We start from the raw sequence: 25,017 nt of genomic DNA, 5'->3' as shown, positions 1-25,017 counted from the left end.
CACCCCTGGCCATTGCAGCTAAAGGGGTTGCGGTTGGGGAAGGGGTGATAAAAACACATCTTAACTATGAGGTTTTTCACCCCCCAAAATGAAAATGTAAATGAACCTTATTGTTCTGAGCCTGCTATAAGGTTGCTCTCACACTGATGTGCTGCGGTTTACCCACACCACGGGTGCAGTGCATCTGTGACTTTCCTGGGTTAGCTGCGCTATGCCATAGACTTCTTTATATCCTGCAGGTGTGGTGCAGTTTCTGAAAGCGCACCAAAACTCCTTAATTCAGGAGTTTTGGTGCACTTTCAGAAAGTGCACCCAACCCACAGGATATAATAGACGTCTATGGCTAAATGGCTAAGTGCAGCAAACCCACAGGAAAGCTGCAGGTACACTGCACTGCCCCCGCGGTGTGGGTAAACAGCAGCACATCAGTGTGAAGGCAGCCCTATACTATCATGCCCAGTGTATTGCTTCACACTGACCTGAAGATCTCTTCTTCCCTGCTGTTGGCACCACTCTGGAGACCACTAGCTGGGATAAGAGGTGGAGTGCAGTTAGTATCACTCCACATGGGACAGGAGCCAGTACTACAGAGGAGACATCGGCTTAAGCAGCTTTTCCTCCCCACTACAGCTCCAACTTTACAAGTAGTCCCTCCGCATTGCACTCTGTTTAATGCTCTGGAATGGTGGGTCAGTAAGCACAGATTATGATCTACCAGTCACCTGTTTGTGATCTACAGGTTGCTGACCCCCTTTCTACAGGATCCATGTCTTTATACTGGAGTTTTAGCGGCACCTGTTGACTTTACCTTACATCAGAAAAGACAAGAGCAAGACAAACATCTAGACATTGTCATTGTTTATTCTTATTCCACATACAGTATGTATTTCTGGACATTATCATGTTTAATCTCTTGCCCTGGTGATGGTGGATGTATTAAAATAGACCACAGGCTAATAACAATCCTTTGTAGGATCCTCCTTGGAAACCAATCTCCAGGTACATGTTTTCATATCTTCAATATATTCACATCTGTTTCTGTCAAAGTCCATGGGTAAGCCGAGCCTAATAACATAATAAAGCAAGACTCATGAGATAAGTGTAAAGGTACAGACCATATACAGTAATGCGATAATGAAAATGTCAATTCACTATTGCTTGTATGCGGTATTTATCGCAAACACCAAAAAAGCTTGTTAAATACAGCATAAAAAAGGCATTAAAGTAAATTTACAATGGAAATAAATGCAAGCAGTATTTAAGTAATGAAAATGTCAATTCACTATTGCTTGTATGCGGTATTTATCGCAAACACCAAAAAAGCTTGTTAAATACAGCATAAAAAAGGCATTAAAGTAAATTTACAATGGAAATAAATGCAAGCAGTATTTAAGTACTGGTCAAAGCTTGTGATAACTATGGCAATGGTCAGCCCCCCTAGTGATTGGTTTAAAAAAAAAGGTGGGAAAGTGCAAGCTGGAGCAGGTGTCAGCTAGATTTTATTCAGGAGTTGTTTCTGGAGGATGGCAGATGGCATCAGATATGATGGACCCCTTTGAATCCAGTCTTCTGGAATTTAAAGCAATGCAGAAGATCGCAAGTGGTCCTTTTAAAGGAAAGAAGTTTTAAGGAGCACACACTACTGGATCAATGCATGGATGCTGATACCCTGCAGAAGTTCAGGTTATCCAAGCCACTTATCATGGAGCTTTATACCCAACTCATAGGGTACCTTGAGCCCTCAACCCAGAGAAGCCATCCATACCAGCCATGACTAAATTGCTGGCTGCCTTACACTTTTTTGGAAAAGCATCATCAGATGCTTGCGATAACTTACCGCATGGTTTCATGCGGTATTTAAGGCATAATTCGAAAGGGTAACACATGCAAGATTTTAAGGAGAGTTTGTGTGAATTACACAGTTTTTTTTCTGAATACTGTGTGTTATTTTACCACATACTCGGATGCGGTAACGTATCGCTTAGTGAATTGTGCCTATGGTCCTCTAGCACCAAACGTAAAAAACTGCCCCCCACCCCAGCAGAAGTTTATTCAGTGGGGTGAAGGATTGTTGAATAGTGAACATACTACATGAGGATGATATGATTGTGTCTGCAATCCACACAAACAGTGTGTGTATCCATGCAGGGTGACATGCGAATGATAGTCACTGTACCTATGATGCAGTGCTGCCAAATGTTTGTCCATGTAAACCAAATGGACTTGGTTAAACCACTGTGATTTGCATGTCAAAATAGAGCCAGGTTTCTTTGACTTTATGAAAAACAAATTTTTCTTCCATTAAAGAACTAGGGAGTATTAAGAACATGACCGTCCACAGAACTTTTTTCAGGGGGGGCGTCATTTTAAGGTCACCCATGCGCCGCCCCTTTTCAACAATTTCATGAAGGGAAGGGGCTTTATCACATTATCCCCCTTCCACTGCCACATTTGCCACGTTTTGGGGGGGGAGAATGTACCTGGTTTTGCCTTGGCGATCTGAGCCACATACAAAACCATACAAAATATGCTGCGACCACAGCAAGTGAAGGTATAAATAAACATACAATTAGGCAATCGATCAATTACAAAAAAACTACACCTGCATGGTGCAGCATTGGCTTAAGCCAGTGGAGATCTTAAATTCTATAAGGGTACAATAGCATCTTTATGGGCACAACAGCAGCTTTATGGGTGAAGGGAATAAAACGGTATTTCCGTATACCTGACAAGACCAGCTAGGTATAATTACAGCAATTACCACACTCACAAGACCCTCTCAGCTTCTTGGTGAACACAAAAAGAGATGATGCAGAGGTTATGTCCAAAGCTATCTGTTTTATTCTGGGTGGGTATACAATTTATATATGGTTATCACTAACCAATCATAATATGGAAGATGGGAGTGGTTAATACAGGGGTGTACATTTCATATCATTACATATCATTACATATCATTAATGGTCAGATGATTAACCTTTCACAAAATGGCTGACATAGATCACTAGAGTAACTTATGCCACCTGCTTTCATGACTCATAGTCATGAGTTCTGCTTCACTGTTTCATGTCTCATTACACAGGAAAGCTGGCCCAGACATACTGAGCCACAATTCTTTATTTAGATGGTACAGAATAAAACTGCTTACGCAAGCTATATTTTCTTATATGTGTGCTTTATAGAAAACCTGTTACCAAGCTGAACAACAGAACTAGTTGACTCAACTTGAGTCTGATGCAAGTTAAGATATATGAATTTATATGACTTTATGGCCGCACAAAATGGAGTCACTTCTGTTCAGTTATATTACTACAATGCACAATTACATCTTTATGCTATGTTGCTGTGCTTAACCACTTGCTTACCGGGCACTTTCACCCCTGTCCTGCCCAGGCGAATTTTCAGCTTTCAGTGCTGTCGCACTTTGAATGACAATTGCGCGGCCATGCAACACTGTACCCAAATAAAATTTTTATCATTTTTTTCACACAGATAGAGCTTTCTTTTGGTGGTATTTAATCACCACTGGGGTTTTTATTTTTTGCTAAACAAACAAAAAAGACTGACAATTAAAAAAAAAAGTTTTGCTTAGCTTCTATTAAATTTTGCAAATAAGTAGTTATTCTCCTTCACTGATGGTCACTGATAGGGGGCACTAAGAGGGGGCACTGATTGGCAGCACTGATAAAACTGGTTAAACAGCATGTTGCTTTTAGTGGGTGGTGCTGTGAAAAAGAATAATGTAGTTCAATGTGGCCACCGTATGGCAATTATTGGGTTAAATCAGGTGGTGAGGAGGCAACTTATTGCCTCCTCACCACCTCTTAAACAGCTCTGAACAGAGATCCAAGCATGGATCTTTTCAGAGGAGCAACAGTCGGTTCCACACATGTGAAGGAGCCCTAATGCCGCCTACACACGGTTGGATTTTCCGACGGGAAATGTTGGATGTGAGCTTGTTGGCTGAAAGTCCGGCCGTGTGTATGCTCCATCGAACATTTGTTGTCGGACTTTCTGCCAACAAATGTTAGCTAGCAGGTTCTCAAATTTTCCACCAAAACATTGTTGTCGGAATTTCCAAATAAGGGTACACAAGTTTGTTGCACAAAAGTTCACGCATGCTCGGAATCAAGCAGAAGGAGCCGCACTGGCTATTGAACTTCCTTTTTCTCGGCTCGTCGTGCGTCTTGTACCACACCATGTTCCCACGTTCGTAATTGTTGGCCAACATTTGTGTGACCATTTATATGCAAGGCAAGTTGGAGCCAACAACCTTCGAACCAAAATCCACGGTTTTGTTGTCGGAAAGTCCGATCGTGTGTACGCGGCATAAGAGTAGCCAAGCAAAAGCATGCAGGGAAGTAAAGTGTTAAATCTCTTCACATGATAACAGAAGGTTCAGCCAGATGTCTAATCATGGTGACAGTGTAAGGAGATACACAGTCTATGCTGACAGGTCCGCAGTCCTGCAATTGGAGACACATTCCAGAAGCATGACTGTTGTATAACAGAGGTAACTCTACCACCACTTATATACCCCAACCTCTTAACCTTACCTTATTAATTGAGACCACACCAAGGTTGGAGTTAACAAGGCCGTAGCAGCCTAATTTATTTAAACAAATATATATATTCAAATTAACATAAAACATTGAAACATCTGTTAATCAACCCATCAATCTCCTAGCGTTGGTCTTTGCAGGAACTTCATAACCATCTGTGGAAAAACAATACTGCACTGCGGTACCTCTCCAAGTGTATTAATAGGCCTCAAGCCGACATGCTGGCTCAGAGACAACCACTAACCGCAGTGCCCCCATTAACACTTTCCAGCTAATCTCCATTAGCTGGAAACCACCATCAGGACCCATAGCAACGATAGTTCCTGAACTCTTCCTTCTGAAATATCTTCCTTCCCCTGCAAAGACCAACACCCGCCACTGCCACGACATTGCAGGATTCAACGAACCTGTCCGAAATGAAAAGCAAGAAATACAAAACAGCCAAAAACAATGAAGCCAAAGGGAGGGTGGGCGGGAACTTTTCCCAAAACTGTGATGACTCATAGGGAGGGGCCTCCCTTTTATCTCCTCTCCAACCCCTCCCCCCAGCACCAACCTGATACACTCCCTCTCCTGATACTATTACCCTGTTTCCCCAGTCATGTAAGCCCTCCGCCTATGTCATTTCATTTGCTTTGCTCCGGGCTTTTCTTGACTGTTGTATAACAGAGGTAACTCTACCACCACTTATATACCCCAACCTCTTAACCTTACCTTATTAATTGAGACCACACCAAGGTTGGAGTTAACAAGGCCGTAGCAGCCTAATTTATTTAAACAAATATATATATTCAAATTAACATAAAACATTGAAACATCTGTTAATCAACCCATCAATCTCCTAGCGTTGGTCTTTGCAGGAACTTCATAACCATCTGTGGAAAAACAATACTGCACTGCGGTACCTCTCCAAGTGTATTAATAGGCCTCAAGCCGACATGCTGGCTCAGAGACAACCACTAACCGCAGTGCCCCCATTAACACTTTCCAGCTAATCTCCATTAGCTGGAAACCACCATCAGGACCCATAGCAACGATAGTTCCTGAACTCTTCCTTCTGAAATATCTTCCTTCCCCTGCAAAGACCAACACCCGCCACAGCACCCAAAGGAAACACCTTACCTATGGGTGCCCCTCCACACCCGAAGTGCTCTCTAAATACCCTCTTGTAATCCGAACACCCACATGTCAATACCCACCTCATGCAAATACACCCCATCTGCCCTCAGGTATCTCTATATCTCAAACTCCAATTCCACGTGCCTAATAGCCAATCCCCCATGCCTAACCATGAACTTGCTCACATCCCTATTAATCTTTCTCCTGGCCCTACTAACCCTTTCCACCGACCTGGCCATCCGCCATGTTGTACGAGCCACCATGTCCGACCAAAACAATGACCATGCCAGGAAAGTCCCTCAATAACCGCCGCACATCGAATTTGATGTCCCGCGTAATGTCCAACATGGACCTAACCCCCAAACCGTTGCCGCCCACGTGCAAAAACGTCGGGCAGCCTGTCCCTTTTTTGCATACCGATACACTTCAGTAACAATCCTACCCCATAACATCCCAGGGACTCCCAACCACGAATACAGCCTACCGTCTATAAAAACCCATATGCCTGCCTTCTTACCCAACCTCACCCCTCCTGGCCCCCCAGAACACCTAGGAATGACCCATTATCCAGACCATTCCTGCCACCGATTCTGAAATTATAAGAGAGCAAACCCAACACCATGACCAAATAGTATTCCATACCACGCAGGGCCTAACATCAAACTCCTCCCCACCCTAATACTTCACAACCCAACCACAAGTTGAGGCCGAACTGCTGTCTGGGACCTCCTTGATTCCCACCACCCAATACGCTTTTACCGAATCCACATCCAGTCCACTTCTGGCTGCCTCCGTAGCAGCCCCTATCCAAAATGAATGAGAGGAAAACTCCTTCTCTACCCACCCCAATGCCCGTAAACATTTTCTTACAAAAATCATCAACAATATGAAAGCGCGATACAGTAGATCCATCTACATGAGGCACAGCAGTGATCCTGGCACTGGAGCACCTGTACTGACCTCCCTTTTACCCATTTGATCGGTCTTCGATCTACGCAAAAATAAAGCCAACCCATCATCTCCACATATAACCTCGTGACCCCCAATTCCCCCATGAACCTTTTTAAGGACTGACCAACTCCTCTATCCGAAACACCCCAAAGAACGCTAACAAAAAGGGCCACCTTGAACAAGATGGCCTGGTATTCAGATCAACACACTCCCCCAAATATGCTACCATACCCCGCATCATGACAAAGGTTACTGGTCTCCTGGCATCCCTGCGGGCCACCGATCGCCGGTAACTCTTAATCGCCCGTCTCACCCCAAAATCTTGTGTGAAATCAGGTTGACCTTGCAATTTGAATAGGAAAGCTAAACCAGCTAACTTCATATTCACAGCAGGAGTGGACACCCCCTCTTCCCTATGCCTCACCTGAAATACAACACCAGTAAACGAACTGCCAGGCCAGCTGACCCTTCACCAGCCTTTTGAACGAACGCCAGCCCTTCCTTCCATCCCCTTCAGATCCCTGAACGAAGCACCCCACAATTTCCACCGCCAGCCCCACCGGAAACAATTCCAGCAACACTAAATTCTTCTTAACTCCCGCTTCAAGCCATGACCACGGCCATGGTCCAGCACTCCACTGACCCTGGAATAAAAAACCCCAAAACCCGTAGAGCCAACAGTATCTGTAATAATTTCCATGTCAAAATTGCTAACGGGCCCTAAAATCCATAGAGCCTGTCCGTGAAAGGATTCCCAAACAAAAAATACCCTCAAGTTCTCCCTGTGCGCTTTAACCAAGCGCACAACGCTCGTGGGAAACCTGATCCCGGCTGTACTTGCCAAAAACCAATGATAGAAAAACCCGCCCCCATTGGCCGAATGTGACATGCCAAATTCAGCTTACCCCCGAACGATTGCAGTGCTCGCAGCTGACTTTGCGTAAACTAATCACATCTGCAATTTCCCCTTTTAAATTCGCCAGCTTATCTACCGACAACCTGCGTTCCATTGCACCCGAGTCCAAGACAACGCCCAGGAACGTGATGACCACGCTTAAACCAATCACACCTGCAATATCCCCTTTTAAATTCGCCAGCTTATCTACCGACAACCTGCGTTCCATTGCACCAGAGTCCAAGACAATGCCCAGGAACGTGATGACCGTGCTAGGCCCCCCCGTCTTCTCAGGTGCCACCGGAATTCCAAACCGGTCCGCTCTGTGTTCCCACGTAGCCAGGAGCCCCGCGCAGATTCTGGAAGAAGCTGGTACCATGCAAATGAAATCGTCCAGGTAATGGATGATCGAATTCCCGCCCGACACATCCCTTACAACCCCTCCCACAACTGAGCTAAATTGCTCAAATAGTGCACAGGAATACATAGCAACACATCGGTGGGCATTGGACGACGCAAAATTACTCATTCCAATGACACCCCCAGCAACCGGAAGCTATCCGGGTGAACTGGGGGTAGCCGAAAAACTGATTCCACCTCCACCTTTGCCATCAATGCCCCCTTGCCGTAATGACGCACCCAACCCACCGCAGCAGCGAACGATGTACTACTCACCGAACATGTCTCCTGGTCAATGGCATCATTAACCGACCCCCTTTTGGAAAAGAAAGTGGTGAATCAACCTAAATTTGTTGGGCTCCTACTTTGGCACTACTCCAAAGAGGAAACTACCAAATCAGCGAAACAGTGCAGACGGAAAGGGGCCCTCCATGCGACTTCCCTACTAAGTTCCTCAGAAACTACATCTGGCTGTCGCATGGCCGATCACAAAGTGCAAGACACCGTGGAATCACCTCTAAAATACATGGAATCCTAACGCCAGCTGTGAAACCTGAATCCCGCAACTGAGCCACTTTCCAATCCGGATACCTACCGAGAAAACGGCCACATCCTTTTCACCATCACTGTGGTCCTCCCTCTTGTGTCCAGCCTCTCCAGCACGACCTATTCCTTGCTTGCAACCTCTGGACGACTGATGAGACCATCTACCCCTGAACACTAGTGCTTGTACCGGCACATTCCTCTGAACGTGCAGGTCCTAGCATTGTACTGCCAGCATACCCCTTTTTTGTTGCCGGCCGCCTGTCCCTGAGCCGAATGTCCACCGGCCTCCCCTGAAAATTAACTGGTGCGGAGCCCACGCAGCCGTCCTCAAGCACAGTCACAGGCTGATGTCCTTATGGTCCCATCTCAACGCCGGCCGGATAACTCTCCACTGACGAAAATGCTCAACATACCTCAGCCACTCCGTGCCCCCGTAAGCTCTATCCGCCTCCCCTATCAAATCCTAGTAACAAAAGAGTGCCGAACAGTATTCGGGGTTCTTTTTCCCCACTCACCCTTGCACTGATGGTAAAACTCCTGCAGCCAGTTGGCAAATGTCGTCGGGATCAACCGGTATCCCCTCTTCTCTCCGTCCTCCTTTGAATGATCCGGTTTAACCCTATCCAGGTTAAATTTTTGCTAACTGCAGCAGGGAAAAAATCTCCGCATACTCACCCTACCACATCTTTTCTCATACTTCAGGCTTCAAGTGTGCACCCAATGGCCCCTCATAGTAAACATAGACCTCGCATTTTGCAGAACCAGCTAGTCTGATGACTTCCTGTCTGCCCGCAGCTTCCCCCGCCACCACCACCTTGGTCGTCCCCTGCGTAACCCCACCTGTGTTACCTGTGACGGGCATGTTGTCAAGGCCGGAACTACCGGAGCTACCGCACCCCCCAGCAAAATGGCTTGGCCGACTACTCTTGCTGGTGGGACCCAGGCTGACAGCTGGGGCTCTATCCGCATGCCCCAACTTTTGCATCAATTCCTATGTCCCATCAAGAAAACCCAGTAACCCCGCAGCCCCCCCAGCTGCCTCAGCCACTGCCGTCCTTCCCGCCGGACCCATCTGTCCTGCCCTCTTGCCCTATGCTAACAGACAATCCCTCATGATATAAGTGTAAAGGTGACTTACTGGGCTGCACAGGAGTTGCCCCATCAGCCGACCATCTGCTTTCCAACGACGTTGCACTGCACTGCTGGAGGGGGGAGCAGCCTCTTCTTCCGACTCCCAGTTCTCCTGCCGACCTCTGTCCAGACCCCTCTTCCTCTTCTGATGAGAGCCCGCCAGGCATAACAGCACCATCTGCCGATGGTTCCGCTGACCTCCGAACCCCCCCGCATTGGGTACCCGCTCACCGGCTTCTGGACGGCCTTACCAGGACCAGTGTGTGGGGCCTCAGTCCTGCTGGCCTCCGCTTGCCTGGAAGTCCTCCCCGGCTGTCCCCCACTGCTCCTCCTAAGGTCCCTTGGCGGTGCATAAGAAAGCCCGGGAACCCCTTTTGCTTTGTTCCTCAATGGTAGGCCTCAGGCCGACTGACGTAGCGCTAGGGGCGGGGCCCGTGCCCTCCTGTTTCCACCGCCTAGTAGGCCGCAATGCCGCCCCGGAGCCCCCAGACTGTCCTCCTGGTGACCTCCTGTGCTGGAGGGGAGACCGCACAGGACTCCCCCCATCCCGCGCTGCTGCCCACTAGGCCGGGGGTCCCGTCGGGAGTCCCTGACAGGGTACCCCCCAACTGACGCTGTGGCCTAGAGTGACAGTCCGGTGAGAAAATCGCTCCAGCGGCCTGGGCCTACACGCCCGATTGCCCTACCTCCCCCCTGTAATATCACCTGCTGCTGTTCCTGTTAGAATAAGCCCCAAAGTGTCCTGCATCCAACAGGAGACCCTGAAACGCTGCTTCCTCCCTGAGCTGGGCCAAGAGCTGCTCCACCTCTGACATGCTTCTGCTGAACTTTTCCCAAAACTGTGATGACTCATAGGGAGGGGCCTCCCTTTTATCTCCTCTCCAACCCCTCCCCCCAGCACCAACCTGATACACTCCCTCTCCTGATACTATTACCCTGTTTCCCCAGTCATGTAAGCCCTCCGCCTATGTCATTTCATTTGCTTTGCTCCGGGCTTTTCTGTTCGCTGATAACAGAAGATAAGAGCGATTGGGCAGCCTGTGACAGCAGGAAAGGAGATCCAGGTGTCAGCCCCACAATAAATAAGGCTGAGCTTCTGTGATGTGAACATTCTCTTATCATGTTTGACTTTACTTTTCTGCACTTTCCTCCCTAGTGTGTGGACACTCTGCTGATTCCAGCAGGGCCGGATTAACATAGGGGCTGATGGAGCTGCAGCTCCAGGCCCCTGCCTTAAAATCGGCCCACCCAGGCAGCAGTATAAGCTCGATTTTCTCCTGTCCATAAACTTCTAGGGGACAGGAGAAGCTGTGTGTAAATGTAAGGTGTCTGGCTGCATTTGTGTTTGCTTACTGTGTTTATCACAATGTCACAGTGCACAGTTCCCCCCCTGCACAAATAGGAGAGGCTGAGTGGCTCTGCCTTTCCCCTCTCCCTCTGTGAAGTCTGTGCAGTGAAGGAGCCATGTGGGTGGGAAATTATGAAGAGAACACCAGCAGATAGAAGGTGAACAGGATATCTCTGAGAGATAAGCCTCCAGGGACCATCCAAATGTGAGCACAGTGACTCTTCCCCTCATTTTTAACTTTTTTCTCCAGCAGTAGCTCTTATAACTGTAGCCAAAGTGTTCAGAATTTTGTCATCAGCCTGTGGTAGTGCTCGGTCCCTTGTGCTTTTAGGTGGGTTCACACTGATTTGCTGTAATTTGGCCCATTGCTGGTGTATCCACAGTTTTCCTGTGTTTTACCCACAGTCCTATTTATTTCTATTATGTTGTTTGTTTTTTCTACATTTTCTGAAAGCGCACCAAAATTCCTACATGCTTCATCTTATCTTTGGCGCACTGTCTGAAAATGCAGCAAAAACCTGCAACCTGATATATATCAATAGGACTGCAAGCTAAACCTGCAGATACACAAGCAGTGCGGCCGACTGCAGCACACCAGTGTGAGCCCAAAGACTTGCACACACAACCCCCCTGTAGAACTTGGTCTGATCAATACTCCTGGCATACACACACACGGCCATACCACCCCAGCTCAGGAGGGGTGAGGGCTCCAGGAATTTGATTGACTATGCAGGCCCTGTCCCTTCTATCCGTCCGGGCAGAGTCCTGTAGGCAGTGGCAGGCTGCTGGTGGCAAGTGGCACACTGTATCTGGTTGCATGCTGCTGGTGGCAAGTGGCACACTGTGTCTGGTGGCAAGTGGCACACCGTATCTGCTGGTATGCTGCTGGTGGCAAGTGGCACACTATATCTGGTGACAGGCTGCTTGTGGCAAGTGGCACATTGTATCTGGTGGCATGCTGCTGGTGGCAAGTGGCACACTGTATCTGGTGGCAGGCTGTGGGTGGCAAGTAGCACACTGTATCTGGTGGCAGCCTGCTGGTGGCAAGTGGCACACTGTATCTGGTGGCATGCTGCTGGTGGCAAGTGGCACACTGTATCTGGTGGCATGCTGCTGGTGGCAAGTGGCACACTGTATCTGGTGGCATGCTGCTTGTGGCAAGTGGCACATTGTATCTGGTGGCAGGCTTCTGACTGTATCTGGTGGCATGCTGCTGGTGGCAAGTGGCACACTGTATCTGGTGGCATGCTGCTTGTGGCAAGTGGCACATTGTATCTGGTGGCAGGCTTCTGACTGTATCTGGTGGCATGCTGCTGGTGGCAAGTGGCACACTGTATCTGGTGGCATGCTGCTTGTGGCAAGTGGCACATTGTATCTGGTGGCAGGCTTCTGACTGTATCTGGTGGCAGGCTGCTGGTGGCAAGTGGCACATTGTATCTGGTGGCATGCTGCTGGTGGCAAGTGGCACACTGTATCTGGTGGCATGCTGCTGGTGTCAAGTGGCACACTGTATCTGGTGGCAGGCTGTGGGTGGCAAGTAGCACACTGTATCTGGTGGCAAGTGGCACACTGTATCTGGTGGCATGCTGCTGGTGGCAAGTGGCACACTGTATCTGGTGGCATGCTACTGGTGGCAAGTGGCACACTGTATCTGGTGACAGGCTGCTTGTGGCAAGCGGCACACTGTATCTGGTGGCATGCTGCTGGTGTCAAGTGGCACACTGTATCTGGAGGCATGTTGCTGGTGGCAAGTGGCACACTGTATGTGGTGGCATGCTGCTGGTGTCAAGTGGCACACTGTATCTGGTGGCAGGCTGTGGGTGGCAAATAGCACACCATATCTGGTGGCAGGCTGCTGGTGGCAAGTGGCACACTGTATCTGGTGGCAAGTGGCACACCATATCTGGTGGCAGGCTGTGGGTGGCAAGTAGCACACCATATCTGGTGGCAGGCTGCTGGTGGCAAGTGGCACACTGTATCTGGTGGCAAGTGGCACACCGTATCTGGTGGCATGCTGCTTGTGGCAAGTGGCACACTGTATCTGGTGGCAGGCTGCTGTTGGCAAGTGGCACACTGTGTCTGGTGGCAGGCTGTGGGTGGCAAGTAGCACACCGTATCTGGTGGCAGGCTGCTGGTGGCAAGTGGCACACTGTATCTGGTGGCAAGTGGCACACTGTATCTGGTGGCAAGTGGCAAAACATATCTGGTGGCATGCTGCTTGTGGCAAGTGGCACACTGTATCCGGTGGCAGGCTGCTGTTGGCAAGTGGCACACTGTGTCTGGTGGCTGGCTGTGGGTGGCAAGTAGCACACCGTATCTGGTGGCAGGCTGCTGGTGGCAAGTGGCACACCGTATCTGGTGGCAAGTGGCACACTGTATCTGGTGGCAAGTGGCACACCATATCTGGTGGCATGCTGCTTGTGGCAAGTGGCACAATGTATCTAGTTGCAGGCTGCTATTGGCAAGTGGCACACTGTGTCTGGTGGCAGGCTGTGGGTGGCAAGTAGCACACCGTATCTGGTGGCATGCTGCTTGTGGCAAGTGGCACACTGTATCTGGTGGCAGGCTGCTGACTGTATCTGGTGGCAGGCTGCTGGTGTCAAGTGGCACACTGTATCTGGTGGCAGGCTGTGGGTGGCAAGTAGCACACCGTATCTGGTGGCAGGCTGCTGGTGGCAAGTGGCACACTGTATCTGGTGGCGTGCTGCTTGTCGCGAGTGGCACACTGTATCTGGTGGTAAGCTGCTGTTGGCAAGTGGCACACTATGTCTGGTGGCAGGCTGTGGGTGGAAAGTAGCACACCGTATCTGGTGGCATGCTGCTGGTGGCAAGTGGCACACTCTATCTGGTGGCAAGTAGCACACTATCTGGTGGCAAGTGGCACACCGTATCTGGTGGCATGCTGCTTGTGGCAAGTGGCACACTGTATCTGGTGGCAGGCTGCTGTTGGCAAGTGGCACACTGTGTCTGGTGGCAGGCTGTGGGTGGCAAGTAGCACACCGTATCTGGTGGCAGGCTGCTGGTGGCAAGTGGCATACTGTATCTGGTGGCAAGTGGCACACCGTAACTGGTGGCATGCTGCTTGTGGCAAGTGGCACATTGTATCTGGTGGCAGGCTTCTGACTGTATCTGGTGGCAGGCTGCTGGTGGCAAGTGGCACACTGTATCTGGTGACAGGCTGCTGGTGACAAGTGGCACACTGTATCTGGTGGCATGCTGCTGGTGACAAGTTGCACACTGTATCTGGTGGCAGGCTTCTGTTGGCAAGTGGCACACCATAACTGGTGGCAGGCTGCTGGTGGCAAGTGGCACACTGTATCTGGTGGCAAGTGGCACACCGTATCTGGTGGCATGCTGCTGGTGGCAAGTGGCACACCGTATCTGGTGGCATGCTGCTGGTGGCAAGTGGCACACTGTATCTGGTGGCAGGCTGCTGGTGGCAAGTGGCACACTGTATCTGATGGCAGGCTGCTTGTGGAAAGTGGCACACTGTATCTGGTGGCAAGTGGCACACCTTATCTGGTGGCATGCTGCTGGTGGCAAGTAGCACACTGTATCTGGTGGCAGGCTGCTGGTGGCAAGTGGCACACTGTATCTGGTGGCAGGCTGCTGGTGGCAAGTAGCACACTGTATCTGGTGGCAGGCTGCTGGTGGCAAGTGATACACTGTATCGGGTGGCAGGCAGCTGGTGGCAAGTGACACACTGTATCTGGTGGCAGGCTGTCGGTGGCAAGGGGCACACTGTATCTGGTGGCAAGTAGCACACCATATCTGGTGGTATGCTGCTGGTGACAAGTGGCACACTGCATCTGATGGCAGGCTATGGGTGACATCTGGCATACTGCATCTAGTGGCAGGCGATGGTGGCAAGTAACAAGCTCAGGTTCCCACTGATTGTGCATCATGGTGAGTTGAACTATTTCACTATATATTACAATGTAGTAATAGAAATAATGGAATTTGATCATCCTGACGCCATATCAAGCATAGTGTCAGGATGATTTTAAGTGCTAACACCAGCCATTTGCCCGAAAAATCAACCCCGCCACCTATTTCCCCATTAACCCTGAGACTACATCCCCCCTCATCTTTTTTTGAGAAGGGGGGATGTCCCTGAATGGCAGTTTGGAAATGTGGTCGCCCTATGTTGCTGTTAGTGAGAGACCGCATAGCAAGTGGTATTGGTGGTGTTATTGGAGTATATTTAATTTGTTTTAGCAAAAAATGTTTGCATTTTCATTTTGTTTCCATAAAAAGGCCCACCAAAATCCTCAGCACCAGGCCCATGATGCTCCTAATCTGGCCCTGGATTCCGGGGGGAGGGGCACTTGACCCCCCTTGCCCCCTCCTGCGGAAGCCCATGATTGAGAAGTGCCTTTTACAAAAGCTCATATAATTTAAAAGTTTTTTTAAACAATTATGGGTTAGGAGAATGAAATACAGCCAGCACATTTTGGGGGAAAGGCCTCCTCCTTATTCAGGGCTTGAGCAGTGGATGCTGTTAGAATCCCCATGAGATTTAACAGAAGACATACTGTATGTTCAGGGCCACTGATAAGGCAGTACAGCCAGTCCTCCTGTACAGGGCCCAGGCCCCATCAGTTCCAAAGGGGGGCCCAGGCACCTGCTGAGCAGGAGGTCTGATTGTACTGTCTCAATGCAGACATGAATCCTCTTCTACCTCCCCCTGCAGCACTGCTCCTCCTCTTGCCCCCGCTGTCTGAACTGCAGTGGGATTGGTTCTAGCACATGCACCCCCTCGATGTGCTGTCTGGGTCCCCCTGTGTGCCCATTTTCCCCGCAGTGCTGCCAGCTTCCCTCCTCTCCCGCCGGGACCTGCTACGGGCACACAATGGGATGTTGAGCAGGGGAAGGGGCTGGTAAATATGTCATTTACTGGCCCCTTCTTTTCCTGCATTAATACGGTGAGCGATTGGTACCAATCATTGTGCTCGTTTATCACTAGGGTTGTCCGGATACCACTTTTTTAAGACCGAGTACAAGTACCGATACTTTTTTCCAAGTACTCGCCAATACCGATGACCTTTTTTTTAATGTGACAGTGGCACGTGTGTCAGTAGTTTTTTGTTTTTGTTTTTACAATTTTATTTTTTACAATTATTTTTTTTTATTATTTTTTACAATTTATTTCGTTATGTGTTTTTTACAATGCGTTCTTTTTATAAAGAGGGGGGGGGGGGAGTGGACAGTGTCAGTGTGTTTTTTATTTTATTTTTTATTATTTTCTACAATTAATTTCTTTTTATTATTTATTGCAATTCTTTTTTTTTTATTACTATTATTAGCCCTGTTGGGGGGCTTTGGTAAGATATCAGGGGTCTTAACAGACCCCTGACATCTCCTCTTTGAGACAGGGAAAGGGACTGAGGACACATGTTTCCCAGTCCCCTTCTCAGCAGCCTCAGCTGCACTGAAAATGAATGGAGAGGAGACAGAGGCTCCTCTCTGTTATATTCTTAATATCTAAATTTTAATTGGCTTTATTAAAAAGAATATGCATTTTCCATATTTGTGTGAATGATAAGACTTTGAGCTAGTGATATCCAGATGGCGATTCATTGACTAAGACTGCAGGTCAAGACCCTGTCAGAATTTGATGGATTTTGTAAATAATATATGTATGGGTTGAAAATCTTCCTATGTAACCGATACTTTGTTTGATATATGCGTTTATGTTTTAAATGGTCTGATGTTTAGTCTGATAGTCTCTCACATATATCTGGTTTCATGTTTAGAGGGTTGGTTAAAGTGAAACAGATGTTAAAGAGGCTTGTATATCTACTCTAGCCCCCACTTTTAGGAAGGAGGAGAAAGGGGAGTGTATGGGAGGAATTTGTGTTTGGGCGCGAATTTGAAAGACTGAGTTCATATATTCAAAGGATAAACAGCCTTCTGCCTCTTTGCTTACATCTCCTGCTTCCAAGCCACATATACCTATTCAAGACACAGCTATTCTATGCATACAGAATTCCTTCCAGGACACAAGAAGTTAATCGGCCATCTTTGAAGCGCTTATACAAAGGAAGCACATGTTCTAATGATTTTAGGAATTCTTTTCAGATCTTTAAACAAATGAACTATATTTGAACATTTTTTGCATATATGAAACAACACTAATTCTGAATATGAATGTACTATTTTTGTAAGTATTTTCCAAGTTTTATGTGTGTACAATAAAACACACAGTTTGATTTAAGCTGACTCAAGCAGAAATAATTCCAAAATTCATCTCACGAGAATCATCATTATTGAAGGCTTTTTATACAATATTAAGCCATTTATTTCACTCTCCATTCATAAACTGAGACATCGTAATCACAGGTTACGATGTTTCAGTTATGTGAATGGACAGAGTCAGTTATCACTGACTGTTCATTCGCAAAAGAAAGGAGCCAGATTTACTGGCTCCTATCTCCGCTCTCCATCCTGAAAGATCGAGGGGGACACAGAGGAGAATGGAGGGGGACAGAAAGGAGGAGAATGGAGGGGGACAGAAAGGAGGGGGACATGGAGGAGAAGGGAGGGGGACAGAAAGGAGGGGGACACGGAGGAGAACGGAGGGGGGACAGAACAGAGGGGGACACGAAGGAGAACGGAGGGGGACAGAAAGGAGGAGAATGGAGGGGGACAGAACAGAGGGGGACACGGAGGAGAAGGGAGGGGGACAGCAGCACGGAGGGGGACATTGAGGGGGACAGCAGAAGAACAGAGGGGGACTGAAGGAGGATACAGGGACAGTCAGCGGTGATCGGTGCAGCTTTGGGGGCAGTTACAAGCACTGATCACCGCTGTGTAGATTTCACTATAGCAGCTGAAAGCGGGGGGAGAGAAGCGGAGAAACGGCTGTCAGGCTTTATTGAAATCTATACAGGGTGATCAGTGCTTGTAACTCCCACTCGGCACCGATCACCCTGACTGTCCAGGTATCGGGTGAAGCATCGGAGCATTTGCCCGAGTACAAGTACTTGAGCAAATGCTCGGTATCGGTACCGATATATCGGTATCGGTACAACCCTATTTATCACTGAAGCATAGCAAATTGTATTTACTGTGCTTCAGTTTGTGAAGGAGCAGGAAGCCTGGGGGTGCTTCCTATTCGTTCATCTGTGCAGCTGAGGCTACAGAGAAAGGGACTGTCCTCAGTCCCTTACGGCCGGGGTAAGGGGGACCTGTCAGGTAGGCTGTATATGGCCCTATGATTTCTAACAGCAGCCCTGCATATGTTAGGGTTTGATAAAGACTTTCATGTCTTAACTGCAGTGTGAACTGATAGCTGAGTGTGAAACTAAGCACTAACCGCTGTTTGCGGGCTTCATTTATACAGAAACCACTGTCAGCATTCCTGATACAGAGTGGACCCAGCTGTCAAACTGGACTAGAATATGGGGTCCAACCTAGGTCACCCCAGCCTCCCTATCACCATTAAGCCTCTCTCTTATTTGTATTCTTTTCTCTCTCTTCTTCCTCTCCTTCTTTTCTTTCTTCCCTTCCTTATCTCAGTCTCTTTGTATTACTCTAACCAACAGATGCACTTCTTTATACTGAACTGAATGTGGCATTGAGCATTGCATAGTGCATTGGCCATTACAGTCAGTTCTTGTTTTATATATATATATATATATATATATATATATATATATATATAAAATATAATTCATTCAACCATTACAGAAATCTAAGTACTGTATTTTAGTCTAACCACCAGAAACAATAGCCTTTATACCAGTAGTGGCTGGTGGTGTATTTCGGGGGTGCGGAAAACAGTGCACCCACAGTAATGGGTCGGGTCATCCACAACCCCCCCGTCCGGTCGGTCAGTCGGAGGTTTCCCAGCCCGGCACTTACCCCATCTATGGCATTGGCCGCGGCTTCCCCTTGCTCTCCTCCTTAGCATCACGTCGTCTCCTCCCTCCTCCTCCTAGGCCAATTGGAACACTTCTCCTTTCGGCCAATTGGGAAACGGGTCTCACGACCCGCTTCCTGATTGGCTTGGAGGAGAATCAGTGTGACAATAGCAAATATTCATTCGCTATTGTCACATAACTGGGTGGGCTCGAGCCCACCCTTTTTTGAAGCCTATTAGAGCCTCTGGCTCTAATCACAAGCTTCAAAAATAATAAATAAACCCTGTTCGGGAATCCATGCATCCGGCACCCTGCATGTAGATTAGAAGGGCCGGATGCATGGATGGGGGGGGGGAACGTATGGACTGGCTGCCACTGCTTTATACAGTATATAAAAGCATAGAGAAGAAAAAAATATTGGGACTGTGTTTTTGCTACTCGTTTTCTGGAAAAGGGCCTGCGTATTATTCATATGCCACAAGACCATAATGTATTTTGCAATTTCCACCAAAGGACTTTGCTGTAGGTTTTTAACTTTCATTGGTCACCAGTAGCAAAGCCTTCTCTTGTGATAAATAAGACAATGGGGGTTATTTACGAAAGGCGAATCCACTTTGCACTACAAGTGCAAACTACAAGTGCAAAGTGCACTTGAAATTGCACTGAAAGTGCACTTGGAAGTGCAGTTGCTGTAGATCTGAGGGGGACATGCAAGGAAAATAAAAAACAGCATTTTTGCTTGTACATGATTAGATGATAAAATCAGCAGAGCTTCCCCTCATTTCAGATCTACCCCTCAGATTTACAGCGACTACACTTCCAAGTGCACTTTCAGTTCAATTTCAAGTGCACTTTGCACTTGTAGTGCAAAGTGGATTTGCCTTTTGTAAATAACCCCCATTATGTTACTGCAGTCTTTAGAACAACTTTACTAGTGATGCCATGAAGCGAGTGCATGAAATTCTAGCAACGACCTCATAGTGGCGCAAGTCCTAATTTGCATAGAAGTGAACAATGCATGCTGAAATAAATCCTTACAGTTGGTTCTCATCTTAGAAAGCACATTTTGTATAATATTAAAGTATATTTGAAACTCAATTTGGATTGAACAATTAAAACTAAAATAATACTTACTTATTACAGCAACCCACGGAGCCATCAGAACGACAAGAACAATCCATACAATCCTCTGTTATCCATTCACTGCCAAACTTATGTAGCTTGCCTTTATAACGACATCCTGCAAACAAATAACATAAGTATATCATTAAAAAAGAAAGTCCAGAGTTGCAAAACAAAGAAACAAATAAAAATCTACTAATAAGGTCTCTGTCAACTTTATTGCAGTCCCCTTCTTGTTTCTGTTCTGAAAGTATAATAAACATTCAATTTCCAAAAAGCTACTCAGTTTTTTTAATATGGGTCAAATGGAAGCTACTGCTGGAAGGACGAGGTCATAAATTAATGTTCTTTATCTGAATATAGAACTAGACTTAGTTCTGCCAGTACATTTAACACTACCCTCTCCCCAGAATGACAATGCTGTTGTCCAAGGGTGTCTCCATTGTTCCTCCATAGAGTGGAGCCACCCTAAAAATTACTAACCACATTTAGGCTTAGCTCACACAGGAGTGGTAAAAATAGGCAGTTGATCTGCGTTATTGCAGGCCTCAACTTCCTGCCTTTAAATTTACATGGAGGCTGAAGGGGCGAGTACACATTGCTGTGGCAGCAACATTTCTATTTTGCTTTGTGGTTGGAAATTCTGACTCAGCATGTCAAGTTTGAGAGGGGGCACTATCTGTCAAGTTAGCCCAATGAAGTCAAGTGACAGGCATGCATTTGCAGTACCGTATTTCAATGTAAAGTACCCATTTGGATCTAAACAAAAAAAAGCAGTATCACCTCCTGAATGCCCGTCAACCACTGATTACTTTTCAGAGAGGCGAGGGAGCCTGCCAGCCATGTGACCTTCTAGGCCTTAACAAATTGGTAAATATAATACATTTTTCTTTTTGTGTTTAGTTGCTGTACGTTTTAACCTAATGTATCATAGCTAAGCTATGCGCAAAATCATGACCTGACAGTGAATTGTGGCACGATAACCACTGCTTTATCTAGTTCAACTAGTACATCCAAAGAATGAACTGTTAATCACGCGCTCCGTTTGTTCAGTCGGTTCCTGGCTTCAAAGTAAAAGAGTACCTGTTACCTGCCCATTGCTATCACATGGGGGTTTAATAACCCTAAAAAAAGTAAAAATAAATAAATACATTTAAAAAAAGTTTAAAAACAATTAAATTATAATAAAATGTATTTTATTTACTCCAGGCAACATCATCTTTTATATTTTACCTAAAATGGGTATTATATTGTGTGTGTTTTCACTAAAATTCCTTTTATTTTATTTTTTTCCTGAAAATTTTTGTTTAATAAACACGCAAATATCATATGATATAAAAAATTGCAACTATCTTTTTATCCTACAGAGCCTATGATTTCAAATAATACAGTAAATAATGTTCTGGGGGTTTAAGTAATTTTATTGGCAAAAATTAAGATTTTTACATTTGTGCAAAAGATTTAAAAAATTGCTCCAATTCCAAACTAGTTACATCACTCAAAAAGGGACATATTAATTTCATATTTGATATCCCAAGTATCTGGTCAATATATGCAAACTTACAGTAGGCTACAAAATCATACATACAAATTAAACAGTTATTTATAATAAAAGGGAAACAAATAAAAGTACTCTCCTGCTTCAGGGGTCAGGTGAAGGAATGTGGATCATACCCCCAGTTAAACACTCCCCCCAAGAATGTGACCACTTATTGAATTTCAGAACTTAGACTGTATATTATTTAGAATCAAAGTAGAGTTGGTGACGCTTGAGATTCTGATATGTGAAAATCTGTTTAAACTTAGCAAAAGGTTTTAAACCTACATAAATGTCATAAAATTATTCAATTATGGTCTCTCTCTCTCTGAAGCATTTATTTATCAATGTTTGGAGACCACACACAGATATCACAGCCATTATGGTTCTAGACTTCTAGAGAAACAATTTTTAAAAACTCTTCCATATCCCAAGGTTAAGGCATGTTCACACTCTTAAATCTTTTAATGAGACTTAACTTCTGTATTAAGTGTTATAACTTTGTAATATGCTGTATACTAAAGGAGTTATACATTGTTAAACACTTCCCGACCGGCACACGCCGATGTACGTCGGCAGAATGGCACGGCTGGGCAAATGGACTTACAAGTACGTCCATTTGAATTCCCCGCCGTGCCGGCCGGGAGCTCTGTGAGTCGGGTCACGGGTCCCGCGGACTCGATCGCCACGGGGTTACCCGTGATTGCTCACAGAGAGGACGAACGGGGAGATGCTGATGTAAGCAGCATCTCCCCGTTCTGCCTAGTGACAAGTGTCACTAATCACAGCTCCCTGTCATCGGGAGCAGTGATCAGCGTAGTGGCACACACAGCCCATCCCCCCTACAGTTAGAATCACTCCCCTAGGACATACTTAACCCATCCCCGCCCCCTAGTGGTTAACCCCTTCACTGCCAGTGTCATTTACACAGTAATCAGTGCATTTTTAATCGCACTGATCACTGTATAAATGACAATGGTCCCAAAAATGTGTCAAAAATGTCCGACATGTCCGCCATAACGTCGCAGTCACAATAAAAATCACTGATCGCTGCCATTACTAGTAAAAAATAAGTTATTAATAAAAATGCCATAAAACTATCCCCTATTTTGTAAACGCTATAACTTTTGCGCAAACCAATCAATTAATGCTTATTGCGATTTTTTTTTACCAAAAATATGTAGAAGAATACGATCGGCCTAAACTGAGGAAAAAAAATGTTTTTTTTATATATTTTTGGGGGATATTTATTATAGCAAAATGTAAAAAATAATGCGATTTTTTTCAAAATTGTCGCTCTTATTTTGTTTATAGCGCAAAAAATAAAAATCGCATAGGTGATCAAATACCACCAAAAGAAAGCTCTATTTGTGGGAAAAAAAAGGACATCAATTTTGTTTGAGAGCCACTTCGCAGGACTGCGCAATTGTCAGTTAAATCGACGCAGTGCTGAATCGCAAAAAGTGCTCTGGTCAGGAAGGGGGTAAAATCTTCCGGAGCTGAAGCGGTTAAACCTTTATTTGGGATTTACAGGATATCAATAGACCGGATAAAAGATATTGATCTTTGGCCAAGGGTCTTTTGCTGTGCTCACATCACCCTCAAGTATACTTAACACTGAAACGTCATGATAAGATTGCATCACCAGTGATTTTTCTGTTGGGAGGTGTGCTGCTCCAGCATGTTAAGCTAGGGTGTTATGGGTTAACAATGAGAATAGATAATAATTTACATTTTACAATAACCTTTGTCTTAAACAAAATTATTTTTATATGACTTACTCCTTAAGGGTTTCTGACCAGGTTCTCGCTCTGGAGGAGGTTGCTGAAAGCAGGCTGCATCACACACAGCAAGAATGAATCCCACACAAAGTAGAGCAGTCACAAGATACTTCTGTGGAATGAAATACAATGAATTGTTAGCTTTATTTTATCAATAATTCTATTGTGGTACAAAGGGTACAAATACTAGATCAGTGGCAGCTGGTGGCTGTTTTTTTTTTTTTGGTGGGGGGGGCGACAAACAATCAAGTAGAATGAAGAAGATGATTACAGAAGAAAGGTCAAAAAGGTACCTAGCGCATTTCAACAAATACATAGTATACATAATAAGAGACAAACCTCCCCTCTTCTGACTCGGCACGTTGTGTGGAACTTCAGTAGTACAATGATCTAGACAAGCATGCAGTAGGGCAATACCTTTACATTGGTACATTGACTCCTGTTGTCTCCATTGGGCCTATATTGTATGGTTTTTATGACCTTAGGTGCACCAGTCAGTCCATGGTTTACACTGCTTATCAAATAGCTCACTGCGACCTGATTTGTATGCAAGGGTTCTCTCAAAAGAAAAGTTGTTTTTAACTAAGTTTAAAACCTCAGTGACATTTGGAACTTGATTTTCTTTCCAGTGTGTAGTATGGTTAGCTTTTTTGTGCTCTACAGACAATGCCATAAACAGGAAATGCAGCATATGTATAGATCCATCCTAAATAAATGCTTGGAAATTAAATGTAAAGTTAAAAGCTGAGAAAAGAACTTGCAGCCACTATATCTATTATTATTAGTAGGCACAGGGGGTAATTTTAGAACACTGACTACTATGGGGCTGAAGGGTGATAATACTTGAGAAGCTAATTAGAAAACATTCTCCAATTATCCATTCTACCCATTCTTCTTATCCATCTCAGGGTGGACAACCTGTGGCAAGCTTGTACAGAATACAGTATGCAGCTCTCGTAAAAAGAGGATTTTTTCAAACCTATCATCTACAGATGACCACTTGTATTCTTTCAGTGCAACTAAAGGCAAAAACTTTTTTTTTTAGTTTTGAATAGAGTGGAGAGGGATTGAACACCTGTCAGTTTTTATTGCTGTCTGTGCCCCCATTAGGAAGATTCACCCTCTCAATTTGTGCTGTTTACCTTTATCACTAAAAGTAAAAGCAAATCCCAAATTTTGGGTTGTCCCTAGAAGTAATAGAAGGAAAATCTTCCAATGGGGACACTAGTTCTAGTGACCTGGGGGTCCCTAAGGAATTCCCTTAATTTTCAGGGAATTCCTCTCACTACCTGTTTGGCTATGGAACAGAAAGTGAAGGAAAATCTCCGCAATGGAACACGGATGGCGAAAAAAAAAATCTGACAGGGCTTATAACCCTCCCTTGCTCTATCCAAAATGAAAAAAAAAATAGTTTTACTTTAAGGAAATTGGGTATTACTGTACATTGGATATTAACACGGAAAATAATAAGCACCAACTCACCATCTTTAGCTGCTTCTGTATATCGTTGTCTGAAAATGACTTGTCTGAGCATTGTACTGTGGTATTTATATACAGACTGACCTCCAAAGAAATGGTTATCTGAAATTTGATCTGGATTCAGGGTCAATATATTGCACAATAGCTGTACAAACCAAACTGTTTATTTAACAGGCTGGCTGGAAATATGTTAGTTGATTAGTAATAAGAGAAAAATGTGACAGCAGAGAATAAAATGATTGATCTTTGAAATGTACTACTAGTTCCTAATTCTTGAGGCTT

General features: G+C 45.7%; 1 protein-coding gene across 1 annotated transcript; it reads right to left on the bottom strand.

The window, feature by feature from the left end:
* Nucleotides 1–843: 843 nt before the first annotated feature.
* Nucleotides 844–24,891, bottom strand: LOC141106098 (beta-microseminoprotein-like). The gene is made up of 4 exons (XM_073596531.1): nt 24,739–24,891; nt 23,257–23,368; nt 19,951–20,056; nt 844–1,065 (listed from the first exon to the last, which is right to left on the bottom strand). Exons 1-4 carry the CDS (start codon nt 24,739–24,741, stop codon nt 954–956), a joined length of 333 nt encoding a protein of 110 aa, XP_073452632.1. The 5' UTR covers nt 24,742–24,891; the 3' UTR covers nt 844–953.
* Between the last annotated feature and the right edge of the window lie 126 nt (nt 24,892–25,017).

The sequence above is a fragment of the Aquarana catesbeiana genome, linkage group LG08 (genome assembly GCF_042186555.1).
Source record: "Aquarana catesbeiana isolate 2022-GZ linkage group LG08, ASM4218655v1, whole genome shotgun sequence".
In the NCBI taxonomy this organism is placed as follows: Eukaryota; Metazoa; Chordata; class Amphibia; order Anura; family Ranidae; genus Aquarana; species Aquarana catesbeiana.
This window is presented reverse-complemented; position numbering and strand designations above follow the sequence as displayed.

Coding starts and splice junctions, on each gene's coding strand:
- LOC141106098 (XM_073596531.1), bottom strand. Junction 20,057..23,256: donor TGGTCAGAAACCCTTAAGGA/GTAAGTCATATA, acceptor ATTTGTTTGCAG/GATGTCGTTATAAAGGCAAG. Junction 1,066..19,950: donor TCCGTGGGTTGCTGTAATAA/GTAAGTATTATT, acceptor TTATGTTATTAG/GCTCGGCTTACCCATGGACT.